The sequence below is a fragment of the Thunnus thynnus genome, chromosome 4 (assembly GCF_963924715.1).
Source record: "Thunnus thynnus chromosome 4, fThuThy2.1, whole genome shotgun sequence".
Classification (NCBI taxonomy): Eukaryota; Metazoa; Chordata; class Actinopteri; order Scombriformes; family Scombridae; genus Thunnus; species Thunnus thynnus.
In genome coordinates, this window is record NC_089520.1 from 18,301,116 (window position 1) to 18,322,951 (window position 21,836).

Consider the following 21,836-nt stretch of genomic DNA (forward strand, 5'->3'; position numbering starts at 1 on the left):
ACAGTGTCATGATACTAACACTATGTAGGGTTGGATATTAAGAACTGGTTCTGAATAGGAACAGGATTCAGATGTTTAATTACCATTAACTCTTTAAGAAACATGCTTTTCATTTTTACTCCAATTCCTAGAAACTGAGCTTTCAGTGGCCAGTTTTAGACATACTGCCCTTTCTCCTCGTTTGCACAGTTGTGGACAAGTGCTAAGAAGTGTGGCTAATCCCAAAAGACAACAGTGATTCTGTAAATCGTAGTCAAACAAAATAGTTCCTGCAAGGGAGAAAGTATGACTAATAATGAAACATTTCCTGCAGCATAACCCGAGAATGTGCTGCTCTGAATGTCTGAAGTCATAATGCCCCAGAATGAGCTCATGTTGGGACACGCAAAAACAAAAAAATTATCTCCATGACAAGACATTTACATTTTTCTTGATTTTAGCCATTCATCAGAAAAGAAATATCTGACTTTGTGATTATTAAATTACATGTTTATAGACACTTAAATGTGGTGCAAATAAGGTGGTTTTTGCTTTCAATATTTTGACTTTTCTTTTGCTATTTGAAGAATAAGGAGTCATCATCAGAATTGATCAGGCCTGCGAGAAACCTTAGGGCTGGATGGTATGATTGACAATATTAAGATTTTTCCAATGTTAATGTGTATCAAAGTATAAATAATCAAATTGATGTTTAGTGCAATGAATAGTGTTCCACTGTCATACTTAACATCAGAAAAAACTCTTCCAATGTGTCAAATTGGTCTTTAATAACTCATGTCATGAGTTTATACTTAAAATTTGCTTGGAGTAATTAATTTTGACGACAGATTCTTGTAAAACATTTAGACAAAATCGTTTTATCATCCTGACACGACACCACTGAAAGTTGATATCCTAAACCTTTTCATGTATATGTAACAGCATTAGCAGATATAGAAACTGACAAGATGACACAGATCTTTGTTTTGTGCGTAACAGCACGAAAGTTTAATTACCATGGGGAGCGGAGAGAGAAGGGAGTCTGACATAAGGAAGGAAAAGGAAGCATCAGGGCAACTGATGCCGAAGGGAAACTTCCCTGCCACACACAGTGGAGACAACATCACATTACATCACACGCTACATTTAGTAACAAATTCTTCCCAGCCCTACATGGTAATGTCGATAACACTTCACTTTGTGGTTGTTGATATAAAGCACTCTAGGAAAATCAGAGGTTTGCCAGCTGCACCCTAGACAAAGACGAGGTCCAAACCTTAACAAGATTTTGAACTACCTCAGCGGGAGATAAAACATAAAACACTTAAAAACAAGAGTTAGCAGGTCTCACAGAGAGGAAACAAGTTCTAGGCAAAACAAAACAGAGTTCACAGTAAATTGCTTCTTTTTTTTTTTTCCACCAAGTAAACCCCCCCCCCCCAACTCATTGACTAGGATGCAGCTACTTTTTCTACAAAGCAACAAAAGAATAAATAATGTGTACAATTAAACAACATCAAGGAGAAGAAACTATTTTTTTTTCCAATCAATCTTGTTTAACTGTGAACATTTGGGAACAATGGATATGAACAGTGATGGTTTAGAGCCTACAGTGCCCGAAGCGTCCTGTAGCCGTCTAAAACAGACTAAGAACACAGTGTCTGAGTTTTCTCTAGTGCTTTTACAGACAACCAAACCTGATCATCTAAACAGTGCCATCCAGCGTCTGTGCCAATGTGCTTGAGTTAGCCTGTTTGAGGTGCAGATCACCTTCGATCTCCTGCTTGCCACACCTGTGAAAAATAAACCCAGTTTAGTTACAGTTAATAGTTCAATGATTTTACATAAACCTGTGTTTATTACATCTAACAATTCCCTTGAAAGCATTTACATGTGTGATCTGATAAACTGTCCTGTGTAAACACTACACTCATTTTTTCCACAAAAAAAATCTAAGTAAGTGGAACAATTACTAGCTTACTGCTGTGCTTCTGATACTCAAGTAACAGTTTTACCGGAGTAGACGACCGGAATGACTAAGCAAAAGTTGAGCCTTCTGTTTACTTTCCAAAAGAGAATGCCAGTAAATGACGAACTATATAAATGACTTCAGATGAAGTAATTTTATTAAATGTTTACATCAGACATTTTTACTCTGAGTACTCTTTTAGATTTTTAGTGGAATAAAGGGCTTAATGTAAACACAGCTATAAGTAGTAGAGAGAATATTACCCAGAGACTGGTCCATTTCCTGTTCTCTCATTTAACTGCTGGTCCAACTCAGAGAGCAACTTCAATATATTCAGAGCAGCCTGTAGTGGTGAAAAACAGTTTGAGTTACTCCTACTTACTTTAGTACTACCCTGTAAAGTAAAAGGCACATTTCCATGATAGCAGGTATTCTTCAACTTCACCTCACACATCAGCCTGACCTAAACTGTGCTTTCTTTGGTCACCCTCACATTGTTTCACCCACCCTCTTAAGATATGAGGGTGACTTCACTGTATGTTCTTGAACCATCTTGAGAAAAGTTGAGAAATATGTTTTTATTTCTAATTAAATCACTTCTAGCAAGCTTGTCTATCTGGTTCCACAGCTGCTCATAAGATGTGCACACTGAGAAAGAAAACTGGATGACCTTGAGGGCTTCTCCTACTGTCCTAAGGAAATAAAAGAAAAATCAGATAACCAGTCATATCGGCTGTGCTTTGTTCTGTGCAAGGGGAGTGATACTGACTGTGGACAAAACAGGCCTTTATGACAACGGAATAGTGAGTGATAATACATCTGCTGACATTTTTCACTAAGCTCCCTGTCACCAAGATAAACATACTTCTAAATATATAATAAACTGTTTTACCAACTGTTTCATGTTTTACCAGATGAAATCTAGACATAAGTCTGTTAGTGAGTGTTTTAAACTGCAGGGATACATTTTGAAGCTTTTAAAAAAAACACTCACCATATCATGACAGGATTCTACATCTTTCCCAATCCCATGACTGATGAGCGGGGGCTGGGAGGAGCAGTTAATCAATGACACAAACTCGTTCTTATTGTTTTTAGGAAAATCTTTGTATTCCACCTGCAAGCAAATTAAATATTTCAGTTACTTTTTTTTACCATGCTTTAGTCCAAAGCAATGCACACAAGTTAAAAGTACATCAAAGCACAAAATGCAGGTGGTTACCTGCAGGCCCTGCACGGATGCAAGAAAGCTGAGTTGTTCCGAGGGCCTGGTGAGGGGTCCGTGGGGTAGCTGGGTCATGTTATTTTTGTTCTTAAGGATAGTCTCAGCAGTCAGGGATGTCCCTGCATAAAGCAGCTCATTGGCAATCATGGCAGTGATTGTGGCCTTTCCTGGGTTGGGCAAAGCTCGACTGTAGTCCTTGGCCTGGGATCCTTGGCAGGCCCCGACTGCTTGAGCCACCTCAGGCACCATGGGCAGGATCCCTGCAGGCAGCTGCTGGTGGCTCATGTAAGGCAGGCGGAAGTCCTCCTCCTTGGAACCTTTAAAGAGTTGTAAAGAGGACCTTAATTAAGAGCAATACAATATTAAATTATACACTATGAGTGCTGCCAAAGACTTGAGTCTGGTAAAGGACATCTCTGTCAAGAGTACAACTCACCCAATGCCACCTCCTCTACAGAGCCAGGTTCAAAGAAGGTCACTTTGCGCCCATCACCAGGTTTTTTTACAGGGGTCTGAATATTACAAACACAATATACATACATCAAGGTTGATCTGGTCTGCCATGTTTATTGGACTTACTTAATAAATGTCTAAAAGTACCTTCTCATCAGTTTTGAGTGCCGGTTTGGGGGGTTGAGGCTGAGGCACTTTATATCCCAAGAGCTCCAGCATTTTCTCTGCTGCGTTCCTCTTGGCCACCTTTTTGCTAGGTCCCATACCCTCTGCAGACTGGCCACACACTGTCACCTGTACCGGCAAGCAAGCAACATTAACAGATCAAATAACTGAATGGGTGAGAAATTAACAAGCTAAGGCAGAGGAGAAGTTTTGCTTAATTTGCTGTTGACTCACCTGCATGACGAACTCCCGGCGCCGCGGTAGACCTCTCTCTGTCACCATGCTGTACTCTGGCTCCTTCTCCTTCTTGGCCTGCTGGATCTGAGCCAGACGGCTGATGGGGTTCATACCCTGACCGTATTCTGGGCTGGTCTGCAGCTGTTGGCGTGACAGGTTAAACATTACTGAGTGAAGAGTCTTCGAGTCTGTACTGATTATCCTCATTCCAGCTCAGCGGTTTCATTACCTTGATGATGGATTTGGGTTTCTTCTTGATGCGTGGCAGCGTCTTTTCCACACTGGGTATATGGGGTAGCCTCTTCAACTCCCCCAGCACTGCTGCTGCTGCCAGCTTCTTGGCAATCTTTTTACTCTTTCCCTCGCCCTCTCCAGTGAACTCCCCGACTGTAACACGCACCACAAAACTCTTCATGTGTGGGGGGCCTTCTTCCTTTAAAACCTGGAAAACACCAAGATTTCACAAATTAGGATGTTAAGAGAACCTCTTATGTTTTATGATTGAACTGCAAAAGCAGCTGGGCTCAGTTAGACATCTTATATTATCACTGAATTGATACACAATATATGTATGCAACATTTATAACAAAGAAATGTATACATCACCTCAAAGTTTACAGGTAAGTTGCGCTTTAGTGCAATTTCAAACACTTGACTGATTTCTGATTTGTTGAGATTCTCTTCCTCGGGCTCTCCATTCATCTGTCGAGAGCAGAGAGCACATTAAAAAAAAGTAAGCAATAAGTCGGGACAAAATTGCTCAAAAGCTTTTTACCACTATTTCATGCTGACTGCACGTCTTTTCTCACCACTGGCAACTGTTGCAATATTGGCTCTTTCTGCAGAACTTTCATGGCCTTGGCAGCAGCGTCATGTTTGGCTAACTGCCGCGTGCGTCCTTTCCCAATAAACTGCTGGCCTCCGATGGATAGCTCCATGTGGTATAACATTGGTCCAACTGGTGGAAACGGATAGTAGTACCTGGACATACAGTCAGCACAGTCGACTGTCAGATGCAATCGTTTTTTCCATCTCAGAAAAAGACCTCATGAAACGAAATGGCAGAATGCTCTCACTGTTGCATAGAGCGCTGGTAAGGCCCTGGAGCCCGGACATTGTAGTTGAAGTTTGGTGGTCTCATGCCCGGGTATGGGTCGATGGGTTTAAACATAGGCTTCTTACCAAGCTTCATACATAGTGCATTCAACTCCATGGTATGTGTCATGCCATCTGCTATAAGGTAAACAAACCCAAAAATAAAGATGTATGAGCAAACTCTGCAAATTTTTAACAAGCATTAGAAAAACACTGCGACCAACCCAGTGGGAGCAGCCCACCTGGGTTCTTGCCTGTGTTGCGGGGTGTCCTCATGGTGGGCTTGGGGAGTGTCGTCTCAGCGAGGGCAGATGCAGCAGCGGAATGCTGGGCTTTCTTGATGCTGGTCCCCTCTGCCTCCCAGTGCTGATCTCCCAGTGTGAGCCTCACTGAGAAAATCTGACAGAGGCAGGAGCCAGAAGAAAATCGGTAAGATTCTCCGTCACTAACATGAATTTGTGACAACAGTATATATGGAACCACCACATAGGTTTGTTTGTAAAAGCTACCTCCAACATACCTTGGAGTGAGCTGGTCCTTGCTCACAAAGTAGCTTATATTCAGGTTGGATCTTGTTGAAACGGGCTAACTCATTCACCAAACACATGGGGGTCTTCTCTTTAGGGTTTGCCATGTTAGATACTGTAACAAAAAAAAGATCCCAAATACAACACACACACACACAAATAGGTGTGATTATGAACGCAGACACAAAAGGTTGCTCCTCATCCCAAAGTCTGACAGAAAATACACACACCAGCAAGACATGCAAGGAATGATAAACCTTTGAACACAATAAGCATAAAATCCTAAATATTTCAGATGCAGCGACTGTGACATACACAAAGCTCTCCATAGACAGTACAATATGTGGGAGGGGTTTGAAAAACAAAGTGTGAATTTAACAAATACACACTGACTGTACACTTGTGCAAGCCTTTATGGAAAATGTGATATTTGCAACCACAAATGTTAGTGGCTTAACAAAAGATAGCACTGTACTGTAAACCAAAAACAATTAGCTTTTTGAACAAACCAGCAAAAAAGACAAACCTGTGGTGGTATTGTAGGGAGTGGCTGAGCCCGCAGGGAGAGCGGAGCTCCTGATGGGCTGGCTGGCGCTCTCCGAGGGTAGTGTGCCTGAGGCACAAGGGATGCTGTAGCCAGGCTGTGGCTGCCCCAGCTGCAGTGGGGCAGAAGCAGCGGGCATGGGGCTAGCCGGACACTGAAACTGGAGCTGGGACATCCTTGTTGGTCTAGCTTAGTCAATGGTAGGCTGACGTTTAGATAAGAACTTTGCAGTGTAGAAATGGTGCGGGGAATTGTTGATTGAGGAGTTCTGATGGTCTCTGCCTGGAAAGTGAGGATATAGGAAATAAGCAGCACAGATGAGCAAATTTCTAAATCCGAGAGAAATCAGAGGATGCTCCATTCGTCTGTTTTCTAAAAAAAACTTAGGGGTCACAGGGGCTGAATCTTCCAGCAACCAAAGGGCAAGCAGAAGGGTACTCCTAGACAGGCTGCCAGTCTATCACAGAATTAGACTTATGAGAGGAAACCAATGCAGACCACCGGGAAAACAGCAAATGCCACAGCGAATGGCCCCTGTCTGCTGGATAAGGTTAAAAACCAGCTCCTTCATCGAATCAAATGTTGTCTAATACACACTCAGTAGACAAATGTATAGGAAAAATGACATCATTCAAAAGAAAGGTGCAAAAGATGCAAAAGATGCCAGAAGATTTATAACATTTTCAGTAAAGTTAGTGGTGACGTTCAGAAATGGGTTAATTTCACAGATTATGATTGTTAAATTAAAACATAAGAGAACTTGAATGTAATGATATGTTGATCTGTGGACACTGACAGTAATAGTGACAGAATTCATTGTGCAGTTATCAGTCTCAGACAGTGTGACTTAAATACAATTAATGGATTTCCAACAAATCTAATTAACTTGACAGCACTGTGCGAAATGCCCTTTTCAAGTTTTGCTTCACTTCATCATAATATTCACGCAGGTCTCAAAGTATCTGTCAATATGCAATACGCAGTTTGACAGTGAAAGTTGTAGAGTCCAAACACAGGTTACCCGGCATACCAACATTAAAAAAGGCCACATTATTTATCAGTCACAGCAAAACAAGAAGGACAACATCACATCTGTGAAACCAGATGGGTGGCATGAACAATACTACATATCACGTGTTGACAGAGCCAAGCCTACACTAGCTGAAACAATACGAACACTGTTAGCTCGGTTTACGCTTTTTCCTCATTAACATGTGTAAATTAACGGTGCTGCTAATACAAAGACAGACAAATGATCTTATATAATTATCTTTTCATTTAAGGTGCAGTGTTGGGAGGTGTCCATCACTGTCTGGCTGTTCTGGGCCCTGGGAGCCTTTGCCAACTGTGATATCATACAACTAAAACTCCCATGCACTGCTGTTAAACATGTACTTCATCATCCCACTGAACGTTTGCAAGCCTGCCTTATTGATAAAATGTAAACTTAAACATTAGCTAGCTTTATAGCAAGATACAGGCTAGCTGTTACATACGGGGTTTAAACTGCTCGCAAAAATGCACGAACGATAATGTCTCTCAAATCACTAGACACGTATATTTCCTAATGGTTTGACCATCTGTGTGAAAAGGTCCACATAACATATTTTGCTGTCACTAAGACATTAGCTGCCTCTGATGAAGTCAGGCCGCCGGTAGGCTACAAGCTTTCCAAAAAGACCACGTTAGCTAATTAGCTATAGAGACAGGAATGGAGATAATGGGACAGCTTCTAATGAAACTAATATTATCAAGAAGCATGCACTCTCACCCCGAAAGCGGCACTACATAACACTAGTTTATTCATTAAAGCAAATCCCTTTCTTTTTTTCCAGTGAGTCTGAACAGCCGTTGAAACTGCTGGCTAAGCTAGCTAACCCTCGACAAGTCACTGCACAAAATAAGCCTCACCTCGTCGCTCCTTCTGTTCAGTTTTTAGTTACTCCATAGGACACGTTGCTTTAGTGTCGTTTGCTTTTGTGAATGGCCAGTTTCAGGTGTCGGTCAATGTTATTTTTATATCAAAATGCGGGCGGTGAGGAGGTGGACATTGGGAAGACAGGGCAAACACTAAAGAGAATGGCCCGAGCTGGTATCTCTCTTCAGGAAGTGACATCACACAGAGGAAGTACTTCCAAAATAATGCATGATTGAGTGGACCCTCTTTGGAGTGATGTCGGAGAAGAATCATCAGTGCGTTTCTCTTGATTTATCTGTGCAACTGGTCATTGACAACTAGTCATTGACATTCACAAATAGCAACTGGTAACTAAAGCAATTTAAAACAAACACACAGCATATAAACATGGTATCCGGAATTTTATTTTGGTAGTATCAATCAGCCAAAAACACTGGTTTTGCAGCAAAATTAATCCCAATGGTGTAAAAAAGAAATGAAAATGCACACACAAATAACTACCAAGCTCATTATGCTAGCTAATAAATATAAATTTGATCATGATTCACTATAAAATATTGCTTCTATGGTCTATAAACCTTCCTAAACTCCATTGCTTCAGGGACATAGCAGTGAGTGAGTGAGCTGGTTACAAGTGGTACGAGCCCTGCAGGTTACAGGTTGTACGCCTGGCAGATGTTAAGAGAGTCTCTCAGCATCAGGTCACGCAGGCGCCACAGTGCATCCGCCATGGTGGTGTGCGCTCCTTTGCTCTTCAGCCAATGAGCTGGCAGCCGGCTCTCCTGCTCTTTGGTCAGGTGAGCATCTCGCCTTCGCGCTGTTACAGAAACACAGGGTTCTTGATTAAAGTACTTATTTTTGTGAGCAGTTAAATGTTTCTAATTTTTAAAGCACACAAAAGCATGACACATTTATGGTTGATAAGTAATTTCACACATTACTTTCCATATTTATGTATATAATATATTTTATATTTATTTATTTATTTTTAACAAATCTGTTTCTGTGATGCACTGCTGTTGATTTCAATGTCAATGATAATCATACCATCAGTAACAGCAAACATTTCTATATCTTCATACTTGACTTAACTTAAAAAGAAAACAGGACCTAATATGATGAATTTAGTATCTTATGTTTATGTAGAAAAAGACATATAAATCATGTGGGCGTAACCTGTGGTGAAAATACTGTATGAAGTTTCTATTCTGTCAATATTGATGCTTCTAAACACACACAGACCGACAATCGGACAACCTGAGCTGTAGTACATAAAAATGAAAAGATGACACAAGGCACAACACCTTTGAGTGTTTGGTCCCACTTGCTGACAGTGCTAGACTCTGAATTCAAGCCCTCAATGTACTTCAGGTAGGCCTCTGAGTGGAGCACCCTCTGGGTCTTTGGTGGTGGAGCCACAAACATGGGCGTGGTGGGCTGCAGGTGTGAGGGTTGGCCTAACTGGCCCTGTCCAGGATACGGTGGAGGAGCATGCTGTCCTGGGCTGTACATCCCAGGCTGAAATGAAACAAGTCCTTTTTTCTTAGCATGTGGACAGTATGTGAAATACTAAATTATAAAATAAAAAAAAGACATAAACCATTTATTTTCTTTTTATTTGTATACATAAGCACTCTAGATATAACTGCCAAATGGCTCTATCATTAAAACCACCGTTGCTGCAGCACAGACGACCAGAATGCTGATGGATTATGCAACAACATTATCAATATTCATGGTAAGAAGTTCATCTACAGTTCAAAAGTATGTGACCTATGTATGTAAACCTGCAGGCAAAGCAGGGCTCACCTGTTGCATAAAGTTTCCTGATGCTGGACTTCCTGCCATGCCATTCATACCAGCACCCATCATACCTGTTAAATGAGAATAATTAATTTCTGTCTGGTAATTGTGGTTTACTTGTGATGGTTTGCTTTATGTTAATATTTAACACTGTACCAAAACAAATATTAAGTGTAGGTTTTACAATTACTTGTATGAAATGTTAGTTTCTGAATATTAGTTGAATATTAGTTGATGTGTATCAGTGGTATCACATGCATTACATGTGTGAATGTGGATCCTGTATATATTAGGTGTGGGGTGTGAGTACACTTTGAGACCAGAAAGCTTTGACTGCTTTGTGAGTAGATCAGGCTGTGCAGCCTGTGGACCAGGTAAACCCCTCCAGCAGGAGAGACACGATTGGATGTGACTGAGCAGGTGTGGCTGGGACATTGGCCCTTACCCTGATGAAGCATGCCAGGGTACCCAGGCATACCTTGCTGGAGATGGTGAGGAGGCAGGTGGGGCCCCCCTGTGGGGTGAGGTGGCATTGGGGCCACACTCAACAAACCCTCATGGGGGCCCTGCAAGGCCATGTAAGGTGGGCCGTAAGCTCCCATCATGCCTTGGGGAAGAGGGCGAGGAGAGGACAACAACATATCCATGCATAAGTGACATGCACCTGACTATGAAATAACATGCACTACTTCTGCACACAGCGGCCCCTTTCGCACATTCACCTTAAGCCATAAACGCTCTGGCATTACGTTTCTGAGTCGATTTGCCCACATTTGCTCAAGAGAAGTGAAACATCTAAATATCTTTCTACTTAACTTTAGTGGTAAAAAAAGCAGCAATAATCCCAGCTAAAGCATGTTAATTTTCTGTTCTTACTGATGATGGTTGTACATAACCACAAAGCTGATAACCGAATGACTAAACAGTGATGATTTGATCATTTGTGCAGCTTCTGTAGAAATTCATAAAAGTCTTCTTCCTTTTTTCTTTTCCCCCCAACTTGCTATTTTTCTTCAGCTGTGCCGACACAGAAAATGATTATTTCAACATTCCCCAAGTGGTCATGACAACACAAGAGAAAAGTTGACACTGAATTTTGCCGTCTAAGAGACCTTTAAGTGAATGAAGAACAACTACCGCCTCGCTTGAATAACCAAACTTGGTAATGTTAAAGGTTCCATGTGTGAAAGGGGCCAATGACACAAATGGGCTTAAAATGTTAGCAGGCAAAACAAGCATGAAAGTTAAATAAAAATTTTAAAATAAGGTTATTCATGCGGTCAATGTCATGCAATGTCAAATATGAAGCTAGTGAAAATAAAAACTATAAACATTAAACAATATGAAACAGCAGCAAAAGAAGAAAAAATTTGTTTTAAGAATGTAGTTTTGAGTTTCTAATGGTTAGAAAACTAGAAGATTACGCTTTGTAAACAGTCCAGCCTCATTTCCCTGCTGCCATGTTGTCAAGCACTCGTGCTGTCTCTGAGAGGGGTTACCTGACACAGGTGTCATGGTCTGGTTTATCATGCCCATAGTGCTAGGCGAAGGCACCATCCCCATCAGTGCCCCTACGGGGGTACCTGCTCTTGGGGACACTTGCTTCTGGGGTGGCCGTTCACGCTCTTGTTGCTCCACTATTTTGGCTGCACGTTCTGCAACATAAAGAAATAATTATGTCTTGACTTCAGTTCACATCAAAGAACTTTTGCATCCACGTACAGCTGCTCCTCTCACCTTCATACTCTGCTTTCTTGGAAGCCTCGAGGTTCCTCCACTCGGTGCCCACCAGTCGACTCAGTTCCCCAAAGGAGTAATCTGGGTGTCGAGCCTTGATGACTGCCCGCATTTCACTGCTGAACAGGATGTAGCCACTCATGTTGATCTTCCTCTTGGCCCCTTCCTTCTTTGATAAGCCCTTCACTTTCGGAGTGGTCTTTATGAAAAAACAGAGTTTAGTTAAAAATCAAACAGGTTGTGTGTTTATTTTAATATCAGGAGCAGCAGTTTGAAGCCTTTGGACATAAGATTTGGGGTTTGGGAGAAGGCTGTAGTGTCCTTGGGGGTGTATGGTACCTGGGAAGGTGTGTACGGCATGACATCCATATCGGTTGCCATTGGGGTTTGCATCTGAGGCATAGAAGGGGTCGCTGGAGCCTCCTCCTCCTCTTCCATGTCTTCCATATCATCATCTGCATCCTCCATATCTGCCAGTTTAACCTCAAGTTCTTCTATCTTCTTATCCAAAAAGGGGGATGCTTCCTTCTGTGGCACTATCAATTTCCTACACATGGTACCAGTATAAGACAAAAAAGAATTTCTGACTGGGCAAGAAATTGTTTAAGCTTTAAATCAGAATAAGTGTTCTGCTTTACTGACTAACCTGAAATAGAAGATTTCATCCTCCACCACTTTGGAAGAGTATGAGAAACGTTTTAGCCCCTTGAACTTTTTCATCTGCTTCTCAGTCTCAATGTAGCGGCTCTCGCACAGCAGGTTATCCTCTTCCGAAACCTCGGTTGGTCTGCATGACAGGTAGTCCTTAAAGGAGGACACCATACATTTGCCTGAGAGCATATGAAAAGGAGAAAACTTTGTCAGAACTGTGTGCGACTCAAACTCTTGAGTGAAAATTATGTCTGTAGCATGAATTTTAAAAATTGCAGGGTGAAAATTTAGGTTCAGTACATGATGGATGTTCACTGTGATATGTGAGCACAAGTCCTATGAAGTATGAATGCAGTACCTATGACACAGGTCATTGGCAAGGTCTCCTCCAGATTGCTCAGAAACACCTCTCTCTTGTAGAACATCTTTGTGGGCTCGTGTTCGGTTTCCTCAGGATGAATGAAGATGGGTCCAAAAAAGAAAGTAGTTCCATTCTGCACCCACAGCTTCTCTATCCTACAGTCCAGACAAGGGAGCCACATTATCGATAGTTAAAGACTCCATGATAATCATATAGGCCCAATATGATAATCCATTTCAACAACAGGGAGCACAAATAAACCTTCACCCACCTGGCAACTCGGGGCTTAGATAGACCATGTGACTGGATGTAAACACAGTCTCCCACTTTAAACCACATGTTGTTGTAGCGCAACTGCTCATAGTGCTGACAGCCGGGCTCAGCTGCACTCATCTCCATCGGGACATCCTCTTTCTCCTAAATGAATAAACATGCACACACAAAGGTCTCAGATGTTTGTTTATATTGTGACAAACAAACTTTTATGCTTGGAATTAACTACTCTCACTGCTAGCCAGCTCCTTGTCAAGACATGCCTGCTAACAATCTCTGAGTTAATTAATCCCCTGTAGTCGAGGTCAACTGACGGTGTTCTTGCTCAGCGACAATTTGCAGTAACAACATTCTTGATGTTCTATTTCATTTTTACCTTGACTATAGACGTGTTACACTGAACTTGGTTAGTGGGTTAGCGTCCTGATTCTGCAGACCTCCTGGGATTCAGTCCAAACGTAGCTAAATATGAAAGTCCATTATCTGAACCTACAATTTATCTTTGTTGTGTCCTTTTATTTGCTGCTACAATGACCCATTTTCCATGAAAATAAATTTAACAGGCTCACAGACGATTATAAACAGCACAGAACAAGGCCAAACTACCAAGTATAGAGGAAAGCATAGAGGAAATATGAGGACTTGGATGTGGCATAATTAACAAAATATGAAAACATCCAAAATAAATTTGATTCGTCTTGAAGCAGATTTACCATCAGGATCAGAAGTGACAACCTCACTTATCTTTAGAAATATAAAAATCATATTGTCATCTCACCTTGTCCACAAAACTGCCACTGTCTGTATATGAAAATGTCTCCTGGTCAGGCTTGGCAAACATGGAAGCAACGCGGACAACAGGCAACGGCACCTCTCGAGGGACAAATTTCACAGAGCTTGGGGACATGGCCCATATCTTGATCTTCTTGAACGACTTGTTCCTGGCAGCGTAGCGGGATTCACAGACGTAGACATCCTCAGCTCTGTAGCCCTCAGGTTGAAGTTTGAAATAATCCTACAGAAACAACAACAAAAAAAAGTCATGAGTAGGTCAACAGATCCTTGTGTTAAACAAAACTTTTCTTTGTGTGGTTCAGTTTCCATAGGGGGGGGGTCTTACCTTCACAAACATGACCACACATTTGCCCAAGACTTTACTGATGGATGCTTTGTTATAGTAGTCGCTCTTGAAGGCCTCCTTTTCCAGGAACTTGCGTGTGGCCAGGTGGAAGGTTTCACTGGGCCTGTAGAACCAGCAGCCGTAGAGCCACTTCTCACCTTCATGCAGAAAGAAAAGGTCAAGGTCATATTAGCAGTAAAACTACAAAAACAGAATTGAAATCATTGATATAATTTTTTTACTGATTAAAAAAACAACTACTGTCTAAATGAAGTTCCTATTTAAAATAACCCACAGTGAGTCATATCTATTTTGATTAGTGCTGTATTTGACATAATTTGTTTGGTAGAACCAAACGCCACTTTGTGTTAGTAGTAAAATGTTTTAAATGTTAAGTTTCCATCCAAACTGAAAAGTAACTTTTCATTTCAAAAGAACCAATTCTAATTTTTTGCTATTACTGTTACTGATTATGTCCTATGTATGAGAACTAGTGACAGAACAGATCCAATATTTGCCGTTTCTCATACATGTACACTGATATCTTATTAGTGTCCAGCTGATTAACATGAATAAAAAGCATTGCTAAAAAAAGTGATGATTTGGTAACCTGCTTCATCCTCCCATAGACGTTCAATACAGACGATGTGTGGCTTAAGGTTCGGCTCTGATGGCTCCACATAGACGAAGTCTCCCACATGGTAGGTCCTGTTTTCAAAGCTGCAGTCCTGACTGTACACACGCTCCGACTCAGACTCTGACTGCCATGACTCTCCTGGCAGGTCCTCGGCTTTTGAACCTTCTTTGGGTGAGAAATACAATGATTTCAAATTACCATCGCCTCAACATTTTATCATATTCTTCAAGACTGTGTATGTTGTAAACAAAGCTCACACACCTTTGTTGTCCTCTTCCTCGTCGTCTTCCTTCTTTTCCTTGTCCTCCTCAATCTCTTTAGGGATTTTCTCCCTCTTTTCCTGGTCCACATCGCTGTGCAGGTGTTTTAAAGTGTAGTTGAGCGAGGTGGACAGCAGAATTTCTCCATTCTTGCATAGCTCATCCCTGATCTTAATGAAAAACTGTTGTAGTTCCACTGAATCCTCAAATATCTCTGAGTCAGTCCTGCAAATGCAAATAGGACATTATGTAAACATTGATGCACATTTTAGTGGCCTGTTATTAGCTGTTTCAATTAAACAATTTCTGCAACTGTTCTTTTTGTACTTAGACTGAGAACCAAAACTCGACTTTTACTGGTGCAGCTTCTGAAGAGGTTCAAAAATGTATTTATACCTGTGCAGCCTCCTTGCCTTCTCCAGAACTTCGAACATGTGTTCCTGGAAGACGTCCAACCTTCTGTAGCGGCCACGATCCACGTTCATTCTGATGACATCAAAGTTTAGCGGTGGCTTTTCAGGGGCGGCAGGATCCACTGCAGGAATTTCAGCCAGCGAGTCACTGTAGCACCTGCCCTCTTCATCCTGGTGACCCAGCACGGACACAAACAGGTTCCTGATCAGCTCTCGCACCAGAGGTCCCACAGCAGGAGCCCCGGAGTCCTCACCTCCCTCCTGCTGCTTACGTGTCTCCAGCAGCACCCGATGCAACACTAGAGCATCCCGATAGATCAGAGACTCCGGCTCATTGTACATGCAGGCATTGTTGAACATGAGAGCAAAATCCTCCACCAGGGCTTCAACATCCTGGTAACGGCCCGCCGCCATATGGCTTCGCAGGCGCTCCATATCGACAGGACGCTTGATAGTAGCATAGTAGTCAGGCAACTCGGCGCGAGATGGCAGACGGAGGAAGATTGTGCTCAGGCGGCGACCTCGACGGTCGGTGAAGTTTCGCACAGCATCGTAAAGTTCATTTAACCTCTGCTGGAGAGGGGTGAGGTATTTGGACTTCTTTGGAGAGACACCACTCTTTCCTAAAGAAATAATTACACACAGAATTAATTAAATTAAATCATATTTGTAAAAACATGAGTAATGCCAAGACACAGTGGGACCAATAGCAATATGAAACCACTCAAACCACTTCAACCCAATCTCCTCAACTAGCGGTTACTTTCACAGTTTCCATTGTATTGATGGTATAACAGGGTGGTTAAAGGCTGGTCTGATGGTGGCACAAGAGATAAGGAGTGACCCCTCATGGAGTTACCAAATCAACAAAGTTCCTCCACTTGGAAGTGTGGATGCAGCTGTCCAATGTTGCACTAATACCAGATTCATTTCAAAACATCTGCACTGTTTTACAGAACAATAATATTAAGTATCACTAGAAGTGGACACATTTACTGTGATGATGTCAACTCAAGCATGTTTCAAGCCAGGAATAACACATTCCAAAGATCTAAATTTGTTTGGAAAATGGTCTGCAGTAATGTAAAATGTATAAACATGCAAAAACGCTGGTATGATCAAACATACTTAGTTTCAATTTGGGAGATCCCACATCTTCCTCTTCAGGCGGAGGTCCCAACTCCTTGCGCTTGTCCTTCAGTATCTTCTCTAGAATGTCAGCATCATTATACACCTATATCAACAGAAATAAATAGGTACTAGTGTCAGAAAAATATAGCACATGTCAAGATTGCTGTGCATTAGCTAATAGCAAAGATGAAAGTTGCACATTTTATCAGTGTTTTTTGTCCCTACATGTCCTACCTGAGATCCCTCCTCATTGTAATGCCGGGCGTTACGGAACATCAACTTCATGTCATCCATTAGAGCTTCCTCTGTGGTGTAGCGTTCACTGCGAATGCTGTGTTCAATAGTCTTCAGGTCCATCGGTTCGAGGATGACCTTATAGTAGCTAGGGTAGTCCTTCTTGGATGGCTTGACCATAAAAAGATCACAAAGACGACGATTGGTACCTGCTTCCCTTGCCTCAGTCACTGCAGCGTACAGGGCTTTCATTCGGTTCTTTTTGACGTTTTTCTTGTGGCTTGAAACGAATCAAAGCAGAACAACAATAAGCATGGACGGCAACACCAGGAGTGTGATTGCAAGAACGTAAAAACCAAGAATTCAGGACTGATGTATTTTGTTGTCTTGAAAAGACAGAAAAACATTGTCATGCTTATGAGAAACAGCAATGCACGCAGAAGTTGAAGAACAGACAGAAGGAGAAAAACAAAAACTTTTATACCTTTTTCTCTTGACGCTCCCTGCATCAGTTGACAGAATGCTGTCTCCATCATCATCGTCTCTCCTCAGAAGTTCCCTCTTTTTTGCCTATAGAAACAGATCGACAGACAGATAACTCAGTGGACAATTCTTATCTTTTTACTTGGCCGAACTGTGGAGTGAAAACATCTTCAAGAAGAACCTGACACAGCATGATGCAAAAGTCATTACCTGCATGATCTGCTGAAGCCTAAAGGCCCGTTTGTAAATGCTTGAGTTAGGCATGTTGTAGCGTTTTGCATTCTCAAACATCAAAGTAAGGTCAGTTTCCATCTGCTCTACACTCTCATACTCTCCATTCTTCATTTTTGCCCTAAAAAAAAAAGAAACAAAAGGCCATTAAAGACTTGAGCTTCCTCCAAAACCGAATCTTTCAGTGTGACTGTCTGAATCCGCTGAATGATTTTTCCTTACCTGATCTGATGCAGAGCAATGGGCTGTTTGATCTGCTGATAATAGTCGGGATATTCCCTGCGAGAGGGCAGCTGTTGGAAAGGTTCAGAGAAAAGCTGCCCCTGGTTGTTCCTGGCGCCCCTCACGGCTTCATACAGCTGGAAGATTGGGTTGCTCATCTCCATACTAGAACTCTGACTCTCAGCCTCCGACTCTCCTTCATCATAGCACACAGAGCCTGCAAACGTTTACGTGGTAAAGTGTTATTTTTTCAAACACAAACACGAGGTATGTTTTTCTGCTACACAAAGTGCTGATACTTACCAGAGAGCACTGGGTCGTCCTCACTCTCAGAGCCATACTGGAGCGCTACACTGACGCCAGAAAGTCGATCGCCCTGGCCAGACCTGCGATTTCTTAACGGTCACAGCACAGACACAAGAAACACAGCATGTGGGTCGATTTACTTTTCAGTCAGCAAATAATTTTCTGTATTAGGTGATGAAAAGAATACACCAAAAACTCACGGAAGTAAATACCTGATGCGAAGACTGGATTTAGTGGGTTCAGCGTGCTCAAGTTCAGTTTTCCTCTGGATGAAGACTTTCTTTATGGTGTTAGCATCCTACACAATAAGAGAACATTTGTTAACATTTGGATTGTTACATGTTCCAAAAACAAACAAATCAAAAATAAGAAAAGAGTTTACCTTAAAAACCTGAGATCCGGGTTCATTGTATGTTTTGGCATTTTTGGCCATCAGGTCAATATCCTTGGCCATAGCATTGACACTTTTATAGTATCCAATCTATGCAAATAAAATGAATTAGCACTGGTTAGAAAAGAACATGATTGATGTTCTGACTTAAGTGAATTTTAAGAAGACTGATGCACATAAAAGCAAGTGAGTTGTTACCTGTATTCTTTGAGCGATCGCTCTCAGATCTATTGGCTCCTTTATAATGGCATAGTAGTCTGGGTAATGCTGGGAAAGACAGAGACACTCAGAGTGAGAAAATACAGAACAATGCTGTAGACTGATAAAATAAAACCATAAAAAAGTAATAAGACTGTAAATACTACAGTACTTTCAAAGAGACCAACAGTGCAGGGGCATCATTTGAGGCCCATAATCTCTTCAGGGACTCACCACTTTGGAAGGCAGTTTCTGGAACAGTTCACTGACCAGACGCCCTGAGGGATCAGTGTGTGACACTATAGCCTCCAAGAGTTGCTCCAACACCTCCTTCAAACTGCCAGTTGAGTTCTAAAGGATGTTTATGTATAAGTTAGTTCTGACACAACACGACGGTCCTTATAATTTACTAACAAAGACATATTTCCATGAGAAACATATGAATCTTTTTCAGAAACACCCCCAACATATAAAGACACTGAAATACATTTCTGTTCATTAAAATGATAAGAGACCTTATTTTTCTATGTTTTAATATATTACATACATAAATAAAGGATATAAGTGGCAAGGCAGCAACAATAAATCTAATGAGCAAACAAACTTACCTCATCTTCAGTTGACATCCCCGGAGTATCCATCATGTCATCAGCATCTTCATCATCCTCATCTCCATCTCCAGGCTGCACAAACTCAGTCCTTGTTTGCAAATATACCTCCCACAACTTGCAGGCAGCTCGATACTCCTCACTGTCACTCTAGATTATTGAACATAAAGAAGCAAATAGAATCAATAAGACTGTCACAGGGATGTGGAGACCACAGCTGGTGATTTTTTTCAAGTGTGGTTTTAATAGTATACATGTCCCATTACATTATATTATGATGTTAGAAAAATGTAATTTACCTTTAACAAACATCATAGCAATTGTTATAGAAGTGCAACTAACAATTATTTTGATTAAAGATTAATCTACCGATTATTTTCTCAATTAATCTTCTTGTCTGTGAAATGTCAGAAAAAAGTGAAAACTATCAGTTATAACAGTTAAAAACCCAAAGATATTCAGTTTACCATCATGTATGACAAAGAAAAGCATTAAATCTTCACATTTGAGAAGCTGAAACCAGCTAATTTTTGGCATTTTTGCTTAAAAACACTCAATTAGAAAAAAGGTTTAAAGCGGAAGTGCTATTTTCTGTCTACCTTGTAGAATGATTTGGCGTTGTTAAACATGAGCTGGAAATCTGCAGTAAGCTGCTCCACATCCTGATAATCTTCTGACTTCAGCTTATACTGAATCTTTGTCATGTCAATTGGCTGGGACACCATTTCATAATAATCAGGCTGATTCCTGGAAAAGAAAAAGAGAGCACAGACGTTACTATAATCTTCCTCTATCATTATTCAGTAGAGTACATTATGTTTTATTTGTCTGAATGAGTTGCCGAGCAACACCCACCCACCAGTCAGTTTTTCAGATCTTAATATCAAATGCAGAGTTATATATATGATGGCAGGTATCCAAGTTATCTTCCAGTATGAAGTATTAAACTTGATCCAGGCGGTTATATCACAATACCTTCTCTTTGGTACCCTAAGGAAAACTTCACAAAGTTGCCTCCCCTGGTCATCCTTGTGGTCCCTGACAGCGTTGAACAGCTCATGGCATACAGCAATCTGGAAAAGTAATTTAAGATCCTTAATATCAGTTTGAATATTTTCAAAAGCATACGTGTGATGCCGGAGACGATCCCACATCCTTTGAAAATCTTTAAAAACACCAACAAACCCTGATACGATCAACAATTTAGTGCATTTACCGTATCTACAGGAGGAACATTGGAGATCCTTCTTCTTTTTCTGCCACTTCCAGGAGTAGAGGAGGAGGCATCGTCGAGGTCTCCTCCTCCGCTGACACTGCTGGAGGGTGAAGTAGCTCTTCTCCTCTTGGAGCTCGCTGACATAGCTGACCGGTTTAAACAACAGGCTAGCCCGCTAGCTACAAAAACCAAAGGAGGTCAAAATTTACTTTGGATTTTGGTCCGATTAACATGAAAGTAATCAAAGTTAAAAAGAACAACAAACTCCCATATTCCCTTTATTAACAGGGCTGAAAGTGTAAGAAGTGCAAACTCAGTCGCTGAGCGTCGCCGCTTGAATGTATGAAACAAAGCAGGACGAGCGGCTGTTAGCTTGTTATCTTAGCTGGCTTGCCGCTTTCCTAACAACAAAGCAAACCTAAATATACTAACTTCATGCAAAATGTGCGCATAGAGTAAATAAACAAAAAGAAATTTATTTTCCAAAAATAGTCTTACCCAAAACTCAGCAAAGTTTGCCGTAGTTCCCTGAGCAAAAATGTGTAACGGCTAGCTAGCAAGCTAGTGTTGTTTGAAAACTCCTGCCCGGAAGTTGAGATTGTATTGTTTTTGTGTACAGAGAAGGAAAGCGCAACCTGAGGCAGTGCTTCCCCTACAGTTTAGGAATAATACTGCACCCAATAGTATGTGCCAATCAGCTCCATGAGGCCGACTTATCACTGTTGATAAAATATCTTTAATTGTATTTTATTAAGGGCTGAATGTGTGGTTGATTTTTCTGACTACAAGCTGACAAAGTGCTTAACAGACATTACGTCTACAAAAAAAAAACGACGAGAAATATGTAGGCCTACATGATAAATGTACAGTTCAGTGGAAATATGTATTGAATAACCTAATTATTTTTAAAAAGATCAAATATCAGCTTAAAGGTAATTAAAAGGCAATTTGTAAAAATAAGCTGTCTCTAAATCATGGTGTTGAAAGTCCTGTAGGAACTTCTACGTGTACCAGAATTGTAGGCTATATTTGTGTATGTTTATTGTGCAAGTTTATAGTGGTTAGAAAACCAAAGTTGAGGAAGTTAAATAGGTTAAGTACTTGCTAAGAGTTGAGCATCTTTAAATATTTTCCACTGCATTCATTTAGATTATCTGCTGATCTGTGGTTGTGGTTGATTTTTCGACCTTCATACAGTAAGTTCCGCAGATATACAGTCACAGTGCCATACAAAAACATCACTGGAACTTACATTTAATCATCTGCAAATCCACAATAAAAGTCTGCATCATCAATGATAATCTCTCTCTTTGGTTGCCAGTTTAAACAAGTCATGTTTCTAGCTCCAAGAACTCTATCAATGCCCTTCATTTAATAACATATGGGATGGACAAAATAACAAGAACACCTTACACCGTAGGTATTGCAACACAAGTCAACAGTACAAAC

At 41.1% G+C, this 21,836-nt stretch overlaps 2 protein-coding genes across 7 annotated transcripts; both read right to left on the reverse strand.

Annotated features, from left to right (window-relative positions):
• Window positions 1–959: 959 nt before the first annotated feature.
• On the reverse strand, window positions 960–8,302 carry stau1 (staufen double-stranded RNA binding protein 1). 4 transcript variants are annotated; one of them, XM_067587133.1, is made up of 15 exons: window positions 8,106–8,302; window positions 6,177–6,476; window positions 5,644–5,765; window positions 5,378–5,522; window positions 5,105–5,258; window positions 4,838–5,009; window positions 4,635–4,730; window positions 4,258–4,470; window positions 4,026–4,169; window positions 3,774–3,920; window positions 3,610–3,685; window positions 3,171–3,490; window positions 2,943–3,065; window positions 2,212–2,291; window positions 960–1,772 (listed from the first exon to the last, which is right to left on the reverse strand). In XM_067587133.1, exons 2-15 carry the CDS (start codon window positions 6,367–6,369, stop codon window positions 1,685–1,687), a joined length of 2,073 nt encoding a protein of 690 aa, XP_067443234.1. In that variant the 5' UTR covers window positions 6,370–6,476; window positions 8,106–8,302; the 3' UTR covers window positions 960–1,684. The 4 variants fall into 4 exon arrangements, with proteins under 4 accessions (XP_067443234.1, XP_067443232.1, XP_067443233.1 ...); XM_067587131.1 differs by having other exon boundaries at window positions 5,366–5,522; XM_067587132.1 differs by having other exon boundaries at window positions 5,105–5,261; window positions 8,106–8,301.
• A 192-nt stretch (window positions 8,303–8,494) lies between these two features.
• Window positions 8,495–21,005, reverse strand: pbrm1l (polybromo 1, like). 3 transcript variants are annotated; one of them, XM_067587136.1, is made up of 30 exons: window positions 20,886–21,005; window positions 20,388–20,566; window positions 20,147–20,244; window positions 19,771–19,918; window positions 19,172–19,321; window positions 18,798–18,914; window positions 18,564–18,632; window positions 18,357–18,455; window positions 18,187–18,272; window positions 17,972–18,063; window positions 17,669–17,885; window positions 17,426–17,567; window positions 17,217–17,302; window positions 16,733–17,012; window positions 16,496–16,601; window positions 15,351–15,990; window positions 14,956–15,179; window positions 14,668–14,856; window positions 14,058–14,215; window positions 13,716–13,952; window positions 12,936–13,081; window positions 12,662–12,819; window positions 12,299–12,482; window positions 11,992–12,199; window positions 11,653–11,851; window positions 11,415–11,570; window positions 10,361–10,522; window positions 9,922–9,986; window positions 9,417–9,630; window positions 8,495–8,929 (listed from the first exon to the last, which is right to left on the reverse strand). In XM_067587136.1, exons 2-30 carry the CDS (start codon window positions 20,529–20,531, stop codon window positions 8,766–8,768), a joined length of 4,938 nt encoding a protein of 1,645 aa, XP_067443237.1. In that variant the 5' UTR covers window positions 20,532–20,566; window positions 20,886–21,005; the 3' UTR covers window positions 8,495–8,765. The 3 variants fall into 3 exon arrangements, with proteins under 3 accessions (XP_067443237.1, XP_067443236.1, XP_067443235.1); XM_067587135.1 differs by having other exon boundaries at window positions 14,668–14,859; XM_067587134.1 differs by having other exon boundaries at window positions 14,668–14,859; window positions 18,175–18,272.
• Between the last annotated feature and the right edge of the window lie 831 nt (window positions 21,006–21,836).

Coding starts and splice junctions, on each gene's coding strand:
- stau1 (XM_067587130.1), bottom strand. CDS start 6,369: ATGTCCCAGCTCCAGTTTCAGTGTCCGGCTAGCCCCATGCCCGCTGCT. Junction 5,262..5,365: donor CAACACAGGCAAGAACCCAG/GTGGGCTGCTCC, acceptor TTTACCTTATAG/CAGATGGCATGACACATACC. Junction 4,170..4,257: donor AACCCAAATCCATCATCAAG/GTAATGAAACCG, acceptor TCACGCCAACAG/CTGCAGACCAGCCCAGAATA.
- pbrm1l (XM_067587134.1), bottom strand. CDS start 20,531: ATGTCAGCGAGCTCCAAGAGGAGAAGAGCTACTTCACCCTCCAGCAGT. Junction 20,245..20,387: donor ATGTTCCTCCTGTAGATACG/GTAAATGCACTA, acceptor TTACTTTTCCAG/ATTGCTGTATGCCATGAGCT. Junction 14,860..14,955: donor CGAGGAAGAGGACAACAAAG/GTGTGTGAGCTT, acceptor TCTCACCCAAAG/AAGGTTCAAAAGCCGAGGAC.